The sequence below is a fragment of the Entelurus aequoreus genome, linkage group LG17, assembly GCF_033978785.1.
Source record: "Entelurus aequoreus isolate RoL-2023_Sb linkage group LG17, RoL_Eaeq_v1.1, whole genome shotgun sequence".
NCBI classification, from domain to species: domain Eukaryota; kingdom Metazoa; phylum Chordata; class Actinopteri; order Syngnathiformes; family Syngnathidae; genus Entelurus; species Entelurus aequoreus.
Window position 1 is genome coordinate 17027531 of NC_084747.1, and position 21890 is coordinate 17049420.

The window sequence follows — 21890 nt, forward strand, 5'->3', positions numbered from 1 at the left end:
CAATAAAATGATATTTTTGTGAATGAACCACAGCTCCCCCAGTGCCAGCAGCACTCGTGTAGCCGCAGACAATGACTCTTACACCTCCATGCTAGACTGTTAGGCAACACCCAATTATCTTGCGACTCACTGGTGTTGCCAGCTATTTTGACAACGTTTTCCTCAATGAACCGCAGCGCCCCCCAGTGTTGGCAGCACTCAAGTAGCCCCAGACCTTCACTCTTACACTACCCCGATTGACTGTAGGCAATACACAATCCTCTTGCTACTCACTTATGTTGCCAACTATTTAGACAATAATGGAATGTGTTCTTTAATGAACCACAGCTCCCCGAGTGCCAGCAGCACTCGTGTCGCCCCAGACCATGACTCTTACACCTCCATGCTTGACTGGAGGGAATAAACGGTTGTCTTGCTACTCACTTATACGAAATAAACTTCAACCAACCAACCAACCAACCAACCATTTATGTCGCCAGATGTTTAGACAATATTGGAATATGTCCTTTAATGAACCGCAGCTCCCCCAGTGCCGGCAGCACTCGTGTCGCCACAGACCATGTCTCTTACACCGCCATGATTGACTGGAGGCAAGAAACAATTATCTTGCGACACACTTATATGAAATAAACTTCAACCAACCATTTATGTCGCCAGATATTTAGACAATAATGGAATGTGTCCTTTAATGAACCGCAGCTCCCCCAGTGCCAGCAGCACTCGTGTAGCCAAAGACCATACCACCATACTTGACTATAGGAAAGACACAGTTTTCTTGGCAATAGCTTGTGTGGCCAGCTGTTTATACAATAATGGAACATTTTCTTTAATAAACCACAGCTCCCCCAGTGCCGGCAGCACTCGTGTCGCCACAGACCATGACTCTTACACCGCCATGCTTGACTGGAGGCAAGAAACAATTATCTTGCTTCTCACTTATATGAAATAAACTTCAACCAACCAACCATTTATGTCGCCAGATATTTAGACAATAATGGAATGTGTCCTTTAATGAACCGCAGCTCCCCCAGTGCCGGCAGCAAGCACTCGTGTAGCCAAAGACCATACCACCATACTTGACTATAGGAAAGACACAATTTTCTTGGCAATAGCTTGTGTGGCCAGCTGTTTATACAATAATGGAATGTTTTCTTTAATAAACCGCAGCTCCCCCAGTGCCGGCAGCACTCGTGTCGCCACAGACCATGTCTCTTACACCGCCATGCGTGACTAGACACTTATATGAAATAAACTTCAACCAACCAACCATTCATGTCGCCAGATATTTAGACAATAATGAAATGTGTCCTTTAATGAACCCCAGCTCCCCCAGTGCCAGCAGCACTCGTGTAGCCAAAGACCATACCACCATACTTGACTATAGGAAAGACACAATTTTCTTGGCAATCGCTTGTGTGGCCAGCTGTTTATACAATAATGGAACGTTTTCTTTAATAAACCACAGCTCCCCCAGTGCCGGCAGCACTCGTGTCGCCACAGACCATGACTCTTACACCGCCATGCGTGACTAGACACTTATATGAAATAAACTTCAACCAACCAACCATTTATGTCGCCAGATATTTAGACAATAATGGAATGTGTCCTTTAATGAACCGCAGCTCCCCCAGTGCCAACAGCACTCGTGTAGCCAAAGACCATACCACCATACTTGACTATAGGTAAGACACAATTATCTTGGCAATCGCTTGTGTGGCCAGCTGTTTATACAATAATGGAATGTTTTCTTTAATAAACCGCAGCTCCCCCAGTGCCGGCAGCACTCGTGTCGCCACAGACCATGACTCTTACACCCCCATGCTTGACTGGAGGCAAGAAACAATTATCTTGCTTCTCACTTATATGAAATAAACTTCAACCAACCAACCATTTATGTCGCCAGATGTTTAGACAATATTGGAATGTGTCCTTTAATGAACCGCAACTCCCCCGGTGCAAGCAACAGTCGTGCAGCCCTAGACCATGACTCTTACACCCCATGCTTGACTGGAGGCAAGAAACAATTATCTTGCTACTCACTTATATGAAATAAACTTAACCAACCAACCATTTATGTCGCCAGATGTTTAGACAATATTGGAATGTGTCCTTTAATGAACCGCAGCTCCCCCAGTGCCAGCAGCACTCGTGTAGCCAAAGACCATACCACCATACTTGACTATAGGAAAGACACAATTTTCTTGGCAATCGCTTGTGTGGCCAGCTGTTTATACAATAATGGAATGTTTTCTTTAATGAACCCCAGCTCCCCCAGTGCCGGCAGCACTCGTGTCGCCACAGACCATGACGCTTACACCCCCCTGATTGACTGTAGGCAATACACGATTATCTTGCTACTCACTTGTGTTGCCAGCTGTTTAGACACTAATGGCATGGGTCCTTTAATGTAGTGTTTTTCAACCACTGTGCCGCGGCCGTGAGATACAGTCTGGCGTGCTGTGGGAGATTATCTAATTTCACCTATTTGGGTTTAAAAATATTTTTTTGCAAACCAGTAATTCCATCCATCCATTTTCTACAGCTTGTCACGTTCTATAGTCTGCAAATGATGTGTTGTTGTTGAGTGTCGGTGCTGTCTAGAGCTCGGCAGAGTAACCGTGTAATACTCTTCCATATCAGTAGGTGGCAGCAGGTAGCTAATTGCTTTGTAGATGTCGGAAACAGCGGGAGGCAGGGTGCAGGTAAAAAGGTATCTAATGCTTAAACCAAAAATAAACAAAAGGTGAGTGCCCCTAAGGAAAGGCATTGAAGCTTAGGGAAGGCTATGCAGAACCAAACTAAAACTGAACTGGCTACAAAGTAAACAAAAACAGAATGCTGGACGACAGCAAAGACTTACTGTGGAGCAAAGACGGCGTCCACAATGTACATCCGAACATGACATGACAATCAACAATGTCCCCACAAAGAAGGATAAAAACAACTGAAATATTCTTGATTGCTAAAACTAAGAAGATGCGGGAAATATCGCTCAAAGGAAGACATGAAACTGCTACAGGAAAATACCAAAAAAAGAGAAAAAGCCACCAAAATAGGAGCGCAAGACAAGAACTAAAACACTACACACAGGAAAACAGCAAAAAACTCAAAATACAAACCCCGTTTCCATATTAAAGTAAAGTTAAAGTACCGATGATTGTCACACACACACTAGGTGTGGTGAAATGTGTCCTCTGCATTTGACCCATCCTCTTGATCACCCCCTGGGAGGTGAGGGGAGCAGTGGGCAGCAGCGGTGCCGGGCCCGGGAATCATTTTTGGTGATTTAACCCCCAATTCCAACCCTTGATGCTGAGTACCAAGCAGGGAAGTAACAATATGAGTTGGGAAATTGTGTTGGATGTAAATATAAACGGAATACAATGATTTGCAAATCATTTCCAACCCATATTCAGTTGAATGCACTACAAAGACAACATATTTGATGTTCAAACTCATAAACTTTTTTTTTTTTTTTGCAAATAATATTTAACTTAGAATTTCATGGCTGCAGCACGTGCCAAAGTAGTTGGGAAAGGGCATGTTCACCACTGTGTTACATGGCCTTTCCTTTTAACAACACTCAGTAAAGGTTTGGGAACTGAGGAGACACATTTTTGAAGCTTCTCAGGTGGAATTCTTTCCCATTCTTGCTTGATGTACAGCTTAAGTTGTTCAACAGTCCGGGGGTCTCCCTTGTGCTATTTTAGGCTTCATAATGCGCCACACATTTTCAATGGGAAACAGGTCTGGACTACAGGCAGGCCAGTCTAGTACCCGCACTCTTTTACTATGAAGCCACGTTGATGTAACACGTGGCTTGGTATTGTCTTGCTGAAATAAGCAGGGGCGTCCATGGTAACGTTGCTTGGATGGCAACATATGTTGCTCCAAAACCTGTATGTACCTTTCAGCATTAATGGCGCCTTCACAGATGTGTAAGTTACCCATGCCTTGGGCACTAATACACCCCCATACCATCACACATGCTGGCTTTTACACTTTGCGCCTATAACAATCCGGATGGTTCTTTTCCTCTTTGGTCCGGAGGACACGACGTCCACAGTTTCCAAAAACAATTTGAAATGTGGACTCGTCAGACCACAGAACAGTTCTCCACTTTGTATCAGTCCATCTTAGAGGAGCTCAGGCCCAGCGAAGCCGACGGCGTTTCTGGGTGTTGTTGATAAACGGTTTTCGCCTTGCATAGGAGAGTTTTAACTTGCACTTACAGATGTAGCGACCAACTGTAGTTACCGACAGTGGGTTTCTGAAGTGTTCCTGAGCCCATGTGGTGATATCCTTTACACACTGATGTCGCTTGTTGTTGTTTATCAGCTTGAAAATCAAATATGTTGTCTTTGTAGCATATTCAATTGAATATGGGTTGAAAATGATTTGCCAATCATTGTATTCCGTTTATATTGACATCTAACACAATTTCCCAACTCATATGGAAACGGGGTTTGTAAGTCAGGGCGTGATGTGACAGGTGGTGACAGTACACCTACTTTGAGACAAGAGCTATATTGATGCATGCTTGGTTATGGTTTACAGTCCATCCATCCATCCATCCATTTTCTACCGCTTGTCCCTTTCGGAAGTCATATCCAACAATTGCGACAACGATTTTTTACTGTCAACTGAGTTTGTTTTTCTAATGATTTCTGCTGGTGGTGTGCCTCCGGATCTTTTCAGCGCAGAAACTGTGCCTTGGCTCAAAAAAGGTTGCTTTAATGAACCGCAGCTCTCCTAGGGCCGGCAGCACTCGTGTATCCCCACCATACATGACTGTAGGAAGTTCCATTATCTTTCTACTCACTTGCGTTGCCAGCTATTTAGACAGTAAAGGCTGTTTGTTGACACATTTTCAGTGGACAGTAAATCTATATTGCCATACAAGCTGCACACTGACTACTCTAAAGTGCATGTATTTGTGTAACGCTGTCAATAAACAGCCCTTAAATGTCCCCTGGCTGGTATTTCTCAGCCTCTCTCTCCCAGCAAGTAGAAGTTGGCGGTGTTGGCTCTCAATGAGTCCCCCTCAGGGTGTCACTCTGCATTCAAGTGGTGCGTTTTGAGCGTGGGACCGCACGGTCTCGCTCACGTGCCACCAGGTGACGGAGGTACAGTGCGGACTTTTTTTTTTTTTTGAATTTTTTTTTTTTTTGCAACGTGTCCGAGAAGCTATTTGTGTCGGATGCATGTCGAGAGAGGCACCGAGCGCTCACAGTCAGCTGTGTGGCGGGCAGCGGGGCATTCTTCGTCCATCTCGTATCCCATGATGCTCTGCTGCCGGGGACAAAGTGCTCTTTGTGCGCCCGCGGCTCCGGGCTAGAGCACACACGCCTTTGAAATTGCGTTTGAGCGATGGGATTTTCATTTTCTATCCCTCCTCTCCGTGCTTCGCTCTCACCCCTCTTTGCTTTCACCCTGTCCTGGATCTTACCGCCCCCCTTGCCCCCCTCACAGGCTTGGTTGAGGCCTACCAGTCTCAATCCTCAAACAAATGCTGTTCAGGAGGGGAGGGGCCCCAATGTCAGGCCCTCGGGCCAAGTGCGTCCGTCACATGTTTGCCGCCATTATAATTTTAACTCTCTGACATAATAATAGCTGCAATTAGTGGGCATTGTGAGTAATTCAGGTTAATGACCACAAATTGCACTTTAAAGCAAACACAGCACAGCATTTTTATATAAGACCCAATCCAAACAACCTTTCCCGGTCATGGTGCAAATAAACCACACACATGAACTTTGTGGATGTTTAAAAAAAATACATTCCAATCACAACACCTGGTTCAAAATTATACCCATTAAAATCCCGTGCAAAGCATGATGGGAAAATGCAAAACACTTTTATCCACGTTTGCCACATTTTAGCTGCTTGATATTTTTGACTGATTACAAAACTTTAAGGAGGTTGCCACGGAAGTAAACAAGGTTGGAGTCGAACTCTTAGTATCCAATTATATTAATTAATCATTATATATTCATTATATTAATATAATATGTACGTATGTGTGTATATATAAATACATACATATGTGTGTGTACGTATATATATATATATATATATATATATATATATATATATATATATATATATATATATATATATATATATATATATATATATATATATATATATATGTATACATATATACATGTATATGTATACATATATATGCATGCATATATATGCATACATACAGTATATGTGTGTGTATGTATACATATATATATATATATACATATATATATATATATATATATATATATACACATATATATATATATCTATGTATACATATATATATATATATACATATATATATATATATATACATATATATATATATATATATATACATATATATATATATATATATATGTATACATATATATATATATATACATATATATATATATATATATATATATACATATATATATATATATATATATATATACATATATATATATATATATATATACATATATATATATATATACATATATATATATATATATACATATATATATATATATATATATATATATATATATATATATATATATATATATATATATATATATATATATATATATATATATATATATATATATATATATATATATATATATATATATATATATATATATATATATATATATATATATATATATATATATATATATATATACATATATCACCGCACCGTCTCTTCTCAGTATTTGAACGGCAAATGTGAAAATAAAAATAAAAATAATGTAAAACTGGTGAAGTTAAATGGAAAATAACTTTAGTATAATCACTGGATACATAAAACAATTTAATTATTTTTTTTTTCTTTTTACTTCTTTTTTTCTTTCCATGATGGCACAGGTGAGGCCCCGCCTCCCCTGCCTATAGTGACTGCACGCCACTGATATATATATATATATATATATATATATATATATATATATATATATATATATATATATATATATATATATATATATATATATATATATATATATATATATATATATATATATATATATATATATATATATGTGTGTACTAGGGCTGTGAATCTTTGGGTGTCCCACGATTCGATTCAATATCGATTCCTGGGGTCACGATTTGATTCAAAATCGAATTTTTTTCAATTCAACGCGATTCTCGATTCAAAAACGATTTTTTCCCGATTCAAAAGGATTCTCTGTTCATTCAATACATAGATTTTAGCAGGATCTACCCCAGTCTGCTGACATGCAAGCAGAGTAATAGATTTTTGTAAAAAGCTTTAATAATTGTAAAGGACAATGTTTTATCAACTGATTGCAATAATGTCAATTTGTTTTAACTATTAAATGAACCAAAAATATGACTTATTTTATCTTTGTGAAAATATTGGACACAGTGTGTTGTCAAGCTTATGGGATGCGATGCAAGTGTAAGCCACTGTGACACTATTGTTCTTTTTATTTTATCTTTATAAATGTCTAATGATAATGTCAATGAGGGATTTTTAATCACTGCTATGTTGAAATTGTAACTAATATTGATACTGTTGTTGATAATATTCATTTTGGTTTCACTACTTTTGGTTTGTTCTGTGTCGTGTTTGTGTCTCCTCCCTATTGCTCTGTTTATTGCAGCTCTGAGTGTTGCTGGGCCGGGTTTGGTTTTGGAATTGGATTGCATTGTTATGGTATTGCGGTGTATTGTTTTGTTGGATTGATTAATTAAAAAAATAAAATAAAGTTTTTAAATACAAAAATAAAAAATAAAAATAAATAATCGATTTTTTAAAAATGAGAATCGATTCTGAATCGCATAACGTGAGAATCGCGATTCGAATTTGAATAGATTTTTTCCCACACCCCTAGTTATATACATTTGTCACCATCTTGTTTTGTCGTTTTCTGTACTGACTGAAAAACATGAACAATCATATTACAGTATCTGTAAAGTATTAGCCCACATTTCATGCTAGCCAGACAGTGTATGTACTGTAGTTGTACGATAATGTGCTGCATGTATCATGATCAATATCATAGTGACTCACTCGATGGACAGTTGTCTGTTTGCTCCAGCTGGCCGGGTACTTTTTTCCGGCTTATTTGGGTAAGCACTCCATTTATGATAAAATAGCTTGGCTCCAAGTTCCACTTTTGTTAAGTTAAAGTTAAAGTACCAATGATTGTCACACACACACTAGGTGTGGCGAAATTATTCTCTGCATTTGACCCATCACCCTTGATCACCCCCTGGGAGGTGAGGGGAGCAGTGGGCAGCAGTGGTGGCCGCGCCCGGGAATCATTTTTGGTGATTTAACCCCCAATTCCAACACTTAAGTGCCAAGCAGGGAGGTAATGGGCCCCATTTTTATAGTCTTTGGTATGACTCGGCCGGGGTTTGAACTCACGACCTACCCATCTCAGGGCGGACACTCTAACCACTTTGCAGCGTCAAAGTCACTTTCACCTCACTCCAACGTCTTAGACTTAGACTTAGATTCAGACAAACTTTATTGTTCCACACAGTAGCTCAGTTACAAAGGATGGAAAGGATAATGAACACAAGGGCACAAAAAGAGGGCAAAAACAAAAAGGTGTAAAGTGGACAAAAAATGCACCATAGTAGCAATATAACATATAACATATATGTAATATTTACATATTATATATACAGTATATAATATATATTGATATATTATAAGTTTATAAAATATACAATATATAACAAATCCCATTTACCATGTCTCACCCTTTCTTCGTGCTGGCTTCTCGAAGCAGTGGTTCATCCTCCGTATATTCAGCTTCAAAAAGATAAGTTTGTGAATTCTCATTAGTCCCGAAATAGTAGTCTTTGTTGTTTGTTGCGGAATCTGCCGTGACTAGAACACGCTCGCGTTTGAACCCGGAAGTAGGAACACACATTTGTTGCCAGAAGTCGGACGTGCGTTGCTATGGGAACAGAAATAAATGCGACCGGGAAGTAAGTTCCGGTAATGATTAAAATGACCCAAATATGGTAAATATTGTGCATATTACATATGTGTATATTACTACATTATATATATATACTTGCAGTGTGTATATAAAACATTGCTGGAGGGTTTTGAAGTTGTCTTAGAGGGCTTTGACTCTCAGTCTGGAACTGCGTGGCACCGTTGGGAGAGTGGCCAGCAAACCCGAGGGTTCCTGGTTCGATCCCCAGCTTCTTCCATCCTAGTCACTGCCGTTGTGTCCTTGGGCAAGACACTTTACCCACCTGCTCCAAGTGCCACCCACACTGGTTTAAATGTAACTTAGATATTGGGTTTCACTATGTAAAGCGCTTTGAGTCACTAGAGAAAAGTGCTATATAAATATAATTCACAATTTTTTAAAATGTATTTATTTTTTTTACCATAAATTGATTAACGTGGATCCTGACTTAAACAAGTTGAAAAACGTATTCGGGTGTTACCATTTAGTGGTCAATTGGCATAGTTCCAAGTTTCGTTTTAAGTTGTGTAGAGAAGCCTGTCGGCAGTGATGGTGGATGTCTGCTGCTTGTAAGCAGTCATATTGCTATAAAAACGTATGAAAACGCCACTTTTTCGATGACCCTCCTTTTTCTGCGCCCGGCTAAATATTCAAATGAGAAGACAAGAGGAGAGAAAGCCAAGCCCGAGCTGAAGAATGGGCCAGTTTGTGAACCATTTCCTAATTGTCACTGAGGGGCTCCCGGGGCAGCTCGCCAAGGCTTGGAGGGCCAATGGCGGAGGCCTGTTTGAACAGTGAGGGGGGGGGGGGGGGGGTGTTGTTGAGGGGGGGGGGCTCAGTCCGAGGACACAAACTCCCCCCTCCTACCTGCAGTGCTGGTCTGGACAGCTGAGAGGGTCTGTCACTCGCACCCAAGTGGAGGGACTCCCGCGAGGGTCTAGCTCGCACACTGCTCGGGACTCCCAGGACCAGGTGGGGCAGGGGGGGGTGGCGGGGGGTGACTTTGTGAAGATGTCCAGCAACAACAACAACAACAACGACCCGGGCGAGAAAGAGGGGGACGCGGGGGAGAAAGCGGAGGAGGTGGCCATGGTCATCATCCCGCCGCCCCCCGAGCCCGACGAGGCGCCGCCGGAGCCGCCTTGCCGCCCCTTGACGCGCAGCATCTTCCCTGTGTCCGCAGTGTCGCCGGCCGCCGAGAGGATCCGCTTCATCCTGGGGGAGGAGGATGACGGCCCCGCGCCCCCGCAGCTCTTCACCGAGCTGGACGAGCTGCTGTCGGTGGACGGCCAGGAGATGGAGTGGAAGGAGACGGCCAGGTAAGGAGCTCCGTCTTTGGGCCCCGTACTTCATGTGGCCCTCAGTTGGCAGCCCAGTACAAATAGTCAGGTCCAGGGCCAACAAGTGGAAAAATAAGCTAAGCGCGACGTCCATGACTTTGACTTCAATATTACAACCTTATTTATGTCAAATGACCTGTATCGCCCCAATATTACAACCTTGTTTATGTCAAATGACCTGTATCACCCCAATAATACAACCTTATTTATGTAACATTACCTGTATCGCCCCAATATTACAACCTTATTTATGTCAAATGACCTGTATCACCCCAATAATACAACCTTATTTATGTAACATTACCTGTATCGCCCCAATAATACAACCTTATTTATGTCAAATTACCTGTATCGCCCCAATATTACAACCTTATTTATGTCAAATGACCGGTATCACCCCAATAATACAACCTTATTTATGTAACACTACCAGTATTGCCCCAATAATACAACCTTATTTATGTCAAATTACCTGTATCGCCCCAATATTACAACCTTATTTATGTCAAATGACCGGTATCAACACAATAATACAACCTTATTTATGTAACATTACCTGTATCGCCCCAATGATACAACCTTATTTATGTCAAATGACCTGTATCACCCCAATAATACAACCTTATTTATGTAACATTACCTGTATCGCCCCAATAATACAACCTTATTTATGTCAAATGACCCGTATCACCCCAATAATACAACATTATTTATATAACATTACCTGTATCGCCCCAATAATACAACCTTATTTATGTCAAATTACCTGTATCGCCCCAATATTACAACCTTATTTATGTCAAATTACCTGTATCGCCCCAATATTACAACCTTATTTATGTCAAATGACCTGTATCACCCCAATAATACAACCTTATTTATGTAACATTACCTGTATCGCCCCAATGATACAACCTTATTTATGTCAAATGACCTGTATCGCCCCAATATTACAACCTTATTTATGTCAAATGACTGGTATCACCCCAATAATACAACCTTATTTATGTAACATTACCAGTATCGCCCCAATAATACAACCTTATTTATGTCAAATTACCTGTATCGCCCCAATATTACAACCTTATTTATGTCAAATGACCGGTATCACCCCAATAATACAACCTTATTTATGTAACATTACCTGTATCGCCCCAATGATACAACCTTATTTATGTCAAATGACCTGTATCACCCCAATAATACAACCTTATTTATGTAACATTACCTGTATCGCCCCAATATTACAACCTTATTTATGTCATATTACCTGTATCGCCCCAATATTACAACCTTATTTATGTCAAATTACCAGTATCGCCCCAATATTACAACCATATTTATGTCCAATTACCTGTATCGCCCCAATATTACAACCTTATTTATGTCAAATTACCTGTATCGCCCCAATATTACAACCTTATTTATGTCAAATTACCTGTATCGCCCCAATATTACAACCTTATTTATGTCAAATAACCTGTATCGCCCCAATAATACAACCATATTTATGTAAAATTACCTGTATCGCCCCGTTATTACATTTATATAAAATTACCAGTATCCCTCAATATAACAACCTTATTTATGTAGAATTACATGTATCGCCCCAATATTACAACCTTGTTTATGTCAAATTACCTGTATCGCCCCATTATTACAACCTTATTTATGTCAAATTACCTGTATCGCCCCAATAATACAACCATATTTATGTAAAATTACCTGTTTCGCCCCATTATTAAATTATTTATATAAAATTACCAGAATCCCTCAATATTACAACCTTATTTATGTAGAATTACATGTATCGCACCAATATTACAACCTTATTTATGTAAAAATACCTGTATCACCCCAATATTACAACCTTATTAATGTAGAATTACCAGTATCCCCATATTACAACCTTATTTATGTCAAATTACCAGTACCGCCGCAATATTACAACCTTATTTATGTAGAATTACATGTATCGCCCCAATAATACAACCTTATTTATGTCAAATGACCAGTATCGCCCCAATATTACAACCTTATTTATGTCAAATTACCAGTATCCCCCAATATTACAACCTTATTTATTTAAAATGACCAGTATCGCCCCATTATTACAACCTTATTTATGTAAAATTACCAGGATCGCCCCAATAATAAAACATGATTTATAAAAAATTAACCTGTATCCCCCAATATTACAACCTTATTTATGTCAAATAACCTGTATCCCCCCAACATTACAACCTTATTTATGTAAAATGACCAGTATCCCCCCAATATTACAACCTTATTTTAAGTAGAATTTCCAGTATCGCCCCAATTTTACAATCTTATTTATGTAAAATTACCTGTAGCGGCCTAATAGTACAACCATATTTATGTAAAGTTACCTGTATCGCCCCAATTTTACAACCTTATTGATGTAGAATTACCTGTATCGCCCCAATATTACAACCTTTTTTATGTAGGATTACCAGTATCGCCCCAATATTACAACCTTATGTCAAATTACCAGTATCGCCCCAATATTACAACCTTATTTATGTAGAATTACCAGTATCGCCCCGATATTACAACCTTTTCTATGTAGGATTACCAGTATCGCCCCAATATTACAACCTTATGTCAAATTACCAGTATCGCCCCAATATTACAACCTTATTTATGTAGAATTTCCAGTATCGCCCCAAAATACAACCTTATTTATGTAAAATTACCAATATAGCCCCAATATTACAACCTTATTCATGTAGAATTACCAGTATCGCCCCAATATTACAACCGAATTTATGTAAAATGACTTGTATCGCCCCAATATTACAACCTTATTTATGTAAAATGACTTGTATCGCCCCAATATTACAACCTTATTCATGTAAAATGACTTGAATTGCCGCAATATTACAACCTTATTTATGTAGAATTACCAGTATCGCCCCAATATTACAACCTTATTTATGTAGAATTTCCAGTATCCCCCCATATTACAACATTATTTATGTAGAATTACCAGTATCGCCCCAACATTACAACCTTATTTATGTAAAATTACCAATATTGCCCCAATATTACAACCTTATTTATGTAGAATTACCAGTATCGCCCCAAAATACAACCTTATTTATGTAAAATTACCAATATCGCCCCAATATTACAACCTTATTTATGTAAAATTACCAGTATCGCCCCAATATTACAACCTTATGTAAAATTACCAGTATCGCCCCAATATTACAACCTTATTAATGTAAAATTACCTGTATCGCCCCAATATTACAACCTTAGTTATGTAGAATTACCAGTATCCCCCCAATATTACAACCTTATTTATGTAAAATAACCAGTATCGCCCCAAAATACAACCTTATTTATGTAAAATTACCAGTATCCCCCCAATATTACAACCTTATCTATGTAAAATAACCAGTATCACCCCAAATTACAACCTTATTTATGTAAAATTACCAATATCGCCCCAATATTACAACCTTATTTATGTAGAATTACCAGTATCGCCCCAATATTACAACCTTATTTATGTAAAATTACCAATATTGCCCCAATATTACAACCTTATTTATGTAGAATTTCCAGTATCCCCCCGTATTACAACATTATTTATGTAAAATAACCAGTATCGCCCCAAATTACAACCTTATTTATGTAAAATGACTTGTATTGCCCCAATATTACAACCTTATGTAAAATTACCAGTATCGCCCCAATATTACAACCTTATTTATGTAGAATTACCAGTATCGCCCCAAAATACAACCTTATTTATGTAAAATTACCAATATCGCCCCAATATTACAACCTTATTCATGTAGAATTACCAGTATCGCCCCAATATTACAACCTTATTTATGTAAAATTACCAATATTGCCCCAATATTACAACCTTAATTATGTAGAATTTCCAGTATCCCCCCGTATTACAACATTATTTATGTAAAATAACCAGTATCAGCCCAAATTACAACCTTATTTATGTAAAATGACTTGTATTGCCCCAATATTACAACCTTATGTAAAATGACCAGTATCGCCCCAATATTACAACCTTATTCATGTAAAATGACCAGTATCGCCACAATATTACAACCTTATTTATGTAGAATTACCAGTATCGCCCCAAATTACAACCTTATTTATACAAAACCACGAGTATCGCCCCAATATTACAACCTTATTTATGTCAAATGACTTGTATTGCCCCAATATTACAACCTTATGTAAAATTACCAGTATCGCCCCAATATTACAACCTTATTTATGTAGAATTACCAGTATCGCCCCAAAATACAACCTTATTTATGTAAAATTACCAATATCGCCCCGATATTACAACCTTATTCATGTAGAATTACCAGTATCGCCCCAATATTTCAACCTTATTTATGTAGAATTACCAGTATCGCCCCAATATTACAACCTCATTTATGTAGAATTACCAGTATCGCCCCAAAATACAACCTTATTCATGTAAAATTACCAATATCGCCCCAATATTACAACCATATTCATGTAGAATTACCAGTATCGCCCCAATATTACAACCTTATTTATGTAGAATTACCAGTATCGCCCCAACATTACAACCTTATTTATGTAACATTACCAATATCGCCCCAATATTACAACCTTATTTATGTAGAATTACCAGTATCGCCCCAAAATACAACCTTATTTATGTAAAATTACCAATATCGCCCCAATATTACAACCTTATTCATGTAGAATTACCAGTATCGCCCCAATATTACAACCTTATTTATGTAAAATGACTTGTATTGCCCCAATATTACAACCTTATGTAAAATTACCAGTATCGCCCCAATATTACAACCTTATTTATGTAGAATTACCAGTATTGCCCCAAAATACAACCTTATTTATGTAAAATTACCAATATCGCCCCAATATTACAACCTTATTCATGTAGAATTACCAGTATCGCCCCAATATTACAACCTTATTTATGTAAAATTACCAATATTGCCCCAATATTACAACCTTAATTATGTAGAATTTCCAGTATCCCCCCGTATTACAACATTATTTATGTAAAATAACCAGTATCAGCCCAAATTACAACCTTATTTATGTAAAATGACTTGTATTGCCCCAATATTACAACCTTATGTAAAATGACCAGTATCGCCCCAATATTACAACCTTATTTATGTAGAATTACCAGTATCGCCCCAAAATACAACCTTATTTATGTAAAATTACCAATATCGCCCCAATATTACAACCTCATTCATGTAGAATTACCAGTATCGCCCCAATATTACAACCTTATTTATGTAAAATTACCAATATTGCCCCAATATTACAACCTTAATTATGTAGAATTTCCAGTATCCCCCCGTATTACAACATTATTTATGTAAAATAACCAGTATCAGCCCAAATTACAACCTTATTTATGTAAGATGACTTGTATTGCCCCAATATTACAACCTTATGTAAAATGACCAGTATCGCCCCAATATTACAACCTTATTCATGTAAAATGACCAGTATCGCCACAATATTACAACCTTATTTATGTAGAATTACCAGTATCGCCCCAAATTACAACCTTATTTATACAAAACCACGAGTATCGCCCCAATATACAACCTTATTTATGTAAAATTACCAGTATCTCCCCAATATTACAACCTTAATTATGTAAAATTACCAGTTTGCGCCTCACAAATATTACGCCAATGATCCCGTTTAGGACCGGTCAGTATCGACGGATCTTCATGAAAAAGTATGTGATCGCCGCTGCCGACTGATACCTTTTAATGGCGATCACAAACGCCGATCCCCTCTGGCTCACACAGCTAATTATGTGGCTCCATACACAGTGTGGAGCCGCTTCCCTGAGATAATACTAATCACCTCCATTACTGTAAATAAATTGCATTTCTTAGCATCTTAAGTATTTAGATGTTGCTTAGTTCTTGTGTACTGTTGACTTAGTTTTGATCAAACAATGATATATAAAACATTCAATAGGGAAGTAGTTGAAATATGGTGTTGATATTGTAACACTCACCATTAATATGAACAATTTGCAGTTCATCGATACCTGTATCGGCAGATCTCGCTGGTGGATGGTCGGTATCAGAACTGAATCCGATCAGAGCGTCTCTGAGTTGCTGTTGTTTTCTTGTGGCTGACCTCTGACCCACTTAGTCAGGTCCATTACAATGCAGCGCTGCACCCCGGCAGACAACAAGCACGATTGTAAACTTCTCCTCTCGCTGACGACTCCCGGAGACGGCTCTAATGGCGTTCCAACGAGCGGGACATGTGCGAGGTCGCTGCTGTTGCCCGGCGATGAAGCGCACTCTGAGGAGGAAGCGAAGGCGTGTGAAGCCTCTGGCTGTGATCCACGTGCACCTTCAAGTCAACACGGAGGGAAAACCTGTGTGCCTCCATCACAAGACAGAGGATCACAATAAACAAAATGTTCTTGGGGAAAAAATCATTCTGAGCAGACTTGATTGACAAGAGCAGATGTGGTCACATGACCACACCCGCAGTAATTAGATGACCACACCCGCAGTAATTAGATGACCACACCCGCAGTAATTAGATGACCACACCCGCAGTAATTATTTGTCTTTACTCCGTTTGTGTTATCATTAAGTTGCACTTATTAGATTGTGAGTCAATGCCAGTAAATAAATACAATTGCATTAAAACTACTCACTTCTATAAAAAATTTTTTATTTAAATTATTTTATTTATTTTATTTTGTATGAACTTTTTTTTCATAACAATCTTATGATTTTAAAGAAAAATGACAACTTTTTTCTCTTAATAATTTTTTGGGGGACTATTTTCAGGTAAAATGATGTCGTATTCCCCTAATCGTTAGTTAAAGTCCCAACGATTACAACTTTACCTATGTAAAATTACCTGCATCGCCCCATTATTACAACCTTATTTATGTAAATTTACCAGTACCGCCCCAATATTACAACCTTATTTATGTAGAATTACCAGTATCCCCCGATAATACAACCTTATTTATGTAAAATTACCAGTATCCCCCCAATATTACAACCTTATTTATGTACAATTACCAGTATCCCCCCAATATTATAACCTTATATATGTAAAATTACCAGGATCGCCCCAATATTAAAACCTTATTCATGTAAAATGACCAGTATCCCCCCTTTTTTGTGAGTAATTTATTCCAATGTTGTGTCGGGTGAAATTGTGTATTTAAAAAAAACATTTGACTAAGAATATACTGTATGTTTATTGTGAATATTTAGAGATAAAGGGGGACTGTCTATGTTGTATTTCCATTCGTATTTATTGCAAAAGTGCATTTAAATGTTTCAATATTTAATTAATTATTTCATGATTTAATTATTTATTTTCATTAATTCATGATTTAATTAGCCAGTTTGTGATTACAATATTTATTTCACGATTTAATTATTTATTTGATTATTTCACAAATGTCCATGCTTTATGAATTTATTTTTATTTGCAAACTAAAAAAACAAATAAAGTGATTATTGACTCACATTTATCTATTTAATTCTAATTATGTAATTTATATACATATTTTTTTATTATAATAATAATAATAATTAATAATTAATTATATTTAATTAATGACCATTTTCAATAAATATTTAAATATTTATGTTTTATTAGCTATATATCTTTGAATTCCACTTTTTACATTTTTGTGAGCAATTTATTCCAATGTTGTGTCGGGTCAAATTGTGTATTATTTTAAATGTTTCTGCATTTGACTAAGAATACACTGTATGTTTATTGTGAATATTTAGAGATAAAGGGGGACTGTCTATTGTTGTATTTCCATTCATATTTATTGCAAAAGTGCATTTAAATGTTTCAATATTTAATCAATTATTTCATGATTTAATTATTCATTTTCATTAATTCATGATTTAATTAGCCAGTTTGCGATTTAAATATTTATTTCACAATTTAATTATTTATTTGATTATTTCACAAATGTGCGTGCTTTATGAATTTATTTTTATTTGCAAACTAAAAAAACAATTACATTAATTATTTACTAACATTTATGTATTTAATTCAAATTATGTAAATTATATAAATATGTTTTTAATATTAATAATATTGACCATTAATGACCATTTTCAGTAAATATTTAAATATTTATGTTTTATTAGCTATATATATATTTAAATTTCAAATTTTACTTTTTTGTGAGCAATTTATTCCATTGTTGTATCGGGTGGAATTGTGTATTTAAAAAAAAAATGTCTACAATTGACTAAGAATATACTGTATGTTTATTGTGAATATTTAGAGATAAAGGGGGACTCTCTATGTTGTATTTCCATTCATATTTATTGTAAAAGTGCATTTAAATGTTTTAATATTTAATCAATTATTTCATGAATGAATTATTTATTTTCATTAATTCATGATTTAATTAACCAGTTTGCGATTTAAATATTTATTTCACGATTTAATGATTTATTTGATTATTTCTCAAATGTCCGTGCTTTATGAATTTATTTTTATTTGCAAACTAAAAAAACAATTACATTAATTATTTACTAACATTTATGTATTTAATTCAAATTATGTAAATTATATAAATATGTTTATAATAATAATAATAATGACCATTAATGACCATTTTCAGTAAATATTTAAATATTTATGTTTTATTAGCTATATATATATTTAAATTTCAAATTTTACTTTTTTGTGAGCAATTTATTCCATTGTTGTATCGGGTGAAATTGTGTATTTAAAAAAAAAAAAGTCTACAATTGACTAAGAATATACTGTATGTTTATTGTGAATATTTAGAGATAAAGGGGGACTGTCTATGTTGTATTTCCATTCGTATTTATTGTAAAAGTGCATTTAAATGTTTCAATATTTAATTAGTATTTCATGATTTAATTATTTATTTTCATTAATTCATGATTTAATTAGCCAGTTTGTGATTAAAATATTTATTTCACGATTTAATTATTTATTTGATTATTTCACAAATGTCCATGCTTTATGAATTAATTTTTATTTGCAAACAAATAAAGTGATTATTGACTCACATTTATGTATTTAATTCTAATTATGTAAATTATATAAAAAATTGTTATAATAATAATAATAATAATAATAATAATAATAATAATTAATAATTAATTATATTTAATTAATGACCATTTTCAATAAATATTTAAATATTTATGTTTTATTAGCTATATATCTTTGAATTCCACTTTTTACTTTTTTGTGAGCAATTTATTCCAATGTTGTGTCGGGTCAAATTGTGTATTATTTTAAATGTTTCTGCATTTGACTAAGAATATACTGTATGTTTATTGTGAATATTTAGAGATAAAGGGGGACTGTCTATGTTGTATTTCCATTCGTATTTATTGCAAAAGTGCATTTAAATGTTTCAATATTTAATTAATTATTTCAAGATTTAATTATTTATTTTCATTAATTCATGATTTAATTAGCCAGTTTGTGATTAAAATATTTATTTCACGATTTAATTATTTATTTGATTATTTCACAAATGTCCATGCTTTATGAATTTATTTTTATTTGCAAACTAAAAAAACAAATAAACTAATTATTGACTCACATTTATGTATTTAATTCTAATTATGTAAATTATATTTAAAAATAATAATAATAATAATAATAATTAATAATTTATTATATTTAATTAATGACAATTTTCAGTAAATATTTAAATATTTATGTTTTATTAGCTATATATACTTAAATTTCACTTTTTACTTTTTTGTGAGCAATTTATTCCAATGTTGTGTCGGGTGGAATTGTGTATTTTTTAAACATTTTTTTCTACAATTGACTAAGAATATACCCTATGTTTATTGTGAATATTTAGAGATAAAGGGGGACTGTCTATTGTTGTATTTCCATTCATATTTATTGCAAAAGTGCATTTAAATGTTTCAATATTTAATTAATTATTTCATGATTTAATGATTCATTTTCATTAATTCATGATTTAATTAGCCAGTTTGCGATTTAAATATTTTTTTCACGATTTAAATATTTATTTGATTATTTCACAAATGTTCGTGCTTTATGAATTTATTTTTATTTGCAAACTAAAAAAACAAATAAACTAATTATTGACTCACATTTATGTATTTAATTCTAATTATGTAAATTATATTTTTTTAAAAATATTATAATAATAATAATTAATAATTTATTATATTTAATTAATGACAATTTTCAGTAAATATTTAAATATTTATGTTTTATTAGCTATATATACTTAAATTTCACTTTTTACTTTTTTGTGAGCAATTTATTTCAATGTTGTGTCGGGTGGAATTGTGTATTTTTTAAAAATGTTTCTACAATTCACTAAGAATATACAGTATGTTTATTGTGAATATTTAGAGATAAAGGGGGACTGTCTATGTTGTATTTCCATTCAAACAAAAGTATCGGGACACCTGCAGAAAGTAAAAAGTGCAGAAAAGAAGTTTCCACACCAAACTCCTTAATGGAATACTTCGTTTGGTCTCCAGGTGGATCAAGTTTGAGGAGAAGGTGGAGAAAGGCGGCGAGCGTTGGAGCAAGCCTCACGTGGCCACTCTGTCGCTGCACAGCCTGTTTGAGCTGCGCACCTGCATCGAGAAAGGCACCATCATGCTGGACATGGAAGCGTCCACGCTGCCTCAGGTCGTAGGTGAGTCCACCAATCATTTGCTTTCGCTGACCGTGCACTTCTGAGAGTCCCCGTGCCCGCTTCAGCCCTGAGAGTCCCTCCAGTCGGGCCAAACTTTTCCTAATTCGATGGGGAGATGGCGTCCTCTGTCTCACGCCACCGCCCAAACGTTGTGCGTGCATGAGGGACGCGAGCAGTGATTAATGTGAAGTAATTGAGGGAGCTGTGTGGGCCTCTTGCTTTGAGCCCATTAACCACAATAGCCTGTGACCCCGCCTCCATGCAAACAGCACCCGCCCCCCCCCAGGCTACTATCAGTCAACATTCTCTTGGACATTCTTCTTCTTCTACAGCCTTTTTCTTTGGACCCTTTTACAAAGTCACACTAATGAAGTGCTTGCAATTAACACTTTTTGTGTTGACTACGACAACAATGGAAATGCTTACTCAACACTTTTTCTCACATCCACACCTGAATTGTATCAATAATTATTACCCCTTTCACTTAGACATGTTAAAGAGAAACTTACATAACAACTTTATTCTTGTAAAATTATGATACAGTTTAGCTATAAACTACATCATAGTTCTGGTAAAATAACTTAATATTACAATCTAATTCACAAAAAAAATAAATAAAAATAAAAATAAATAAACAAACAAAAAAAATGTATATATATATATTTGTTTTATATATATATATATATATATATATATATATATATATATATATATATATATATATATATATATATATATATATATATATATATATATATATATATATATATATATATATATATATATATAAAACAAATATATATATATATATATTTTTAAATTATTTTTTGTATTAATTTTTTT

The 21890-nt window shown here is 35.3% G+C and overlaps 1 protein-coding gene across 1 annotated transcript in view; it reads left to right on the forward strand.

The window, feature by feature from the left end:
• The window catches only part of slc4a4a (solute carrier family 4 member 4a), a 191087-nt gene that overhangs the window by 77334 nt on the left and 91863 nt on the right, over positions 1-21890 (forward strand). Inside the window, exons 5-6 of the mRNA XM_062025094.1 lie at positions 10168-10303; positions 20887-21047. Of these exons, the coding sequence (XP_061881078.1) occupies positions 10168-10303; positions 20887-21047 (297 nt within the window). The remainder of the gene's footprint in view (positions 1-10167; positions 10304-20886; positions 21048-21890) is intronic.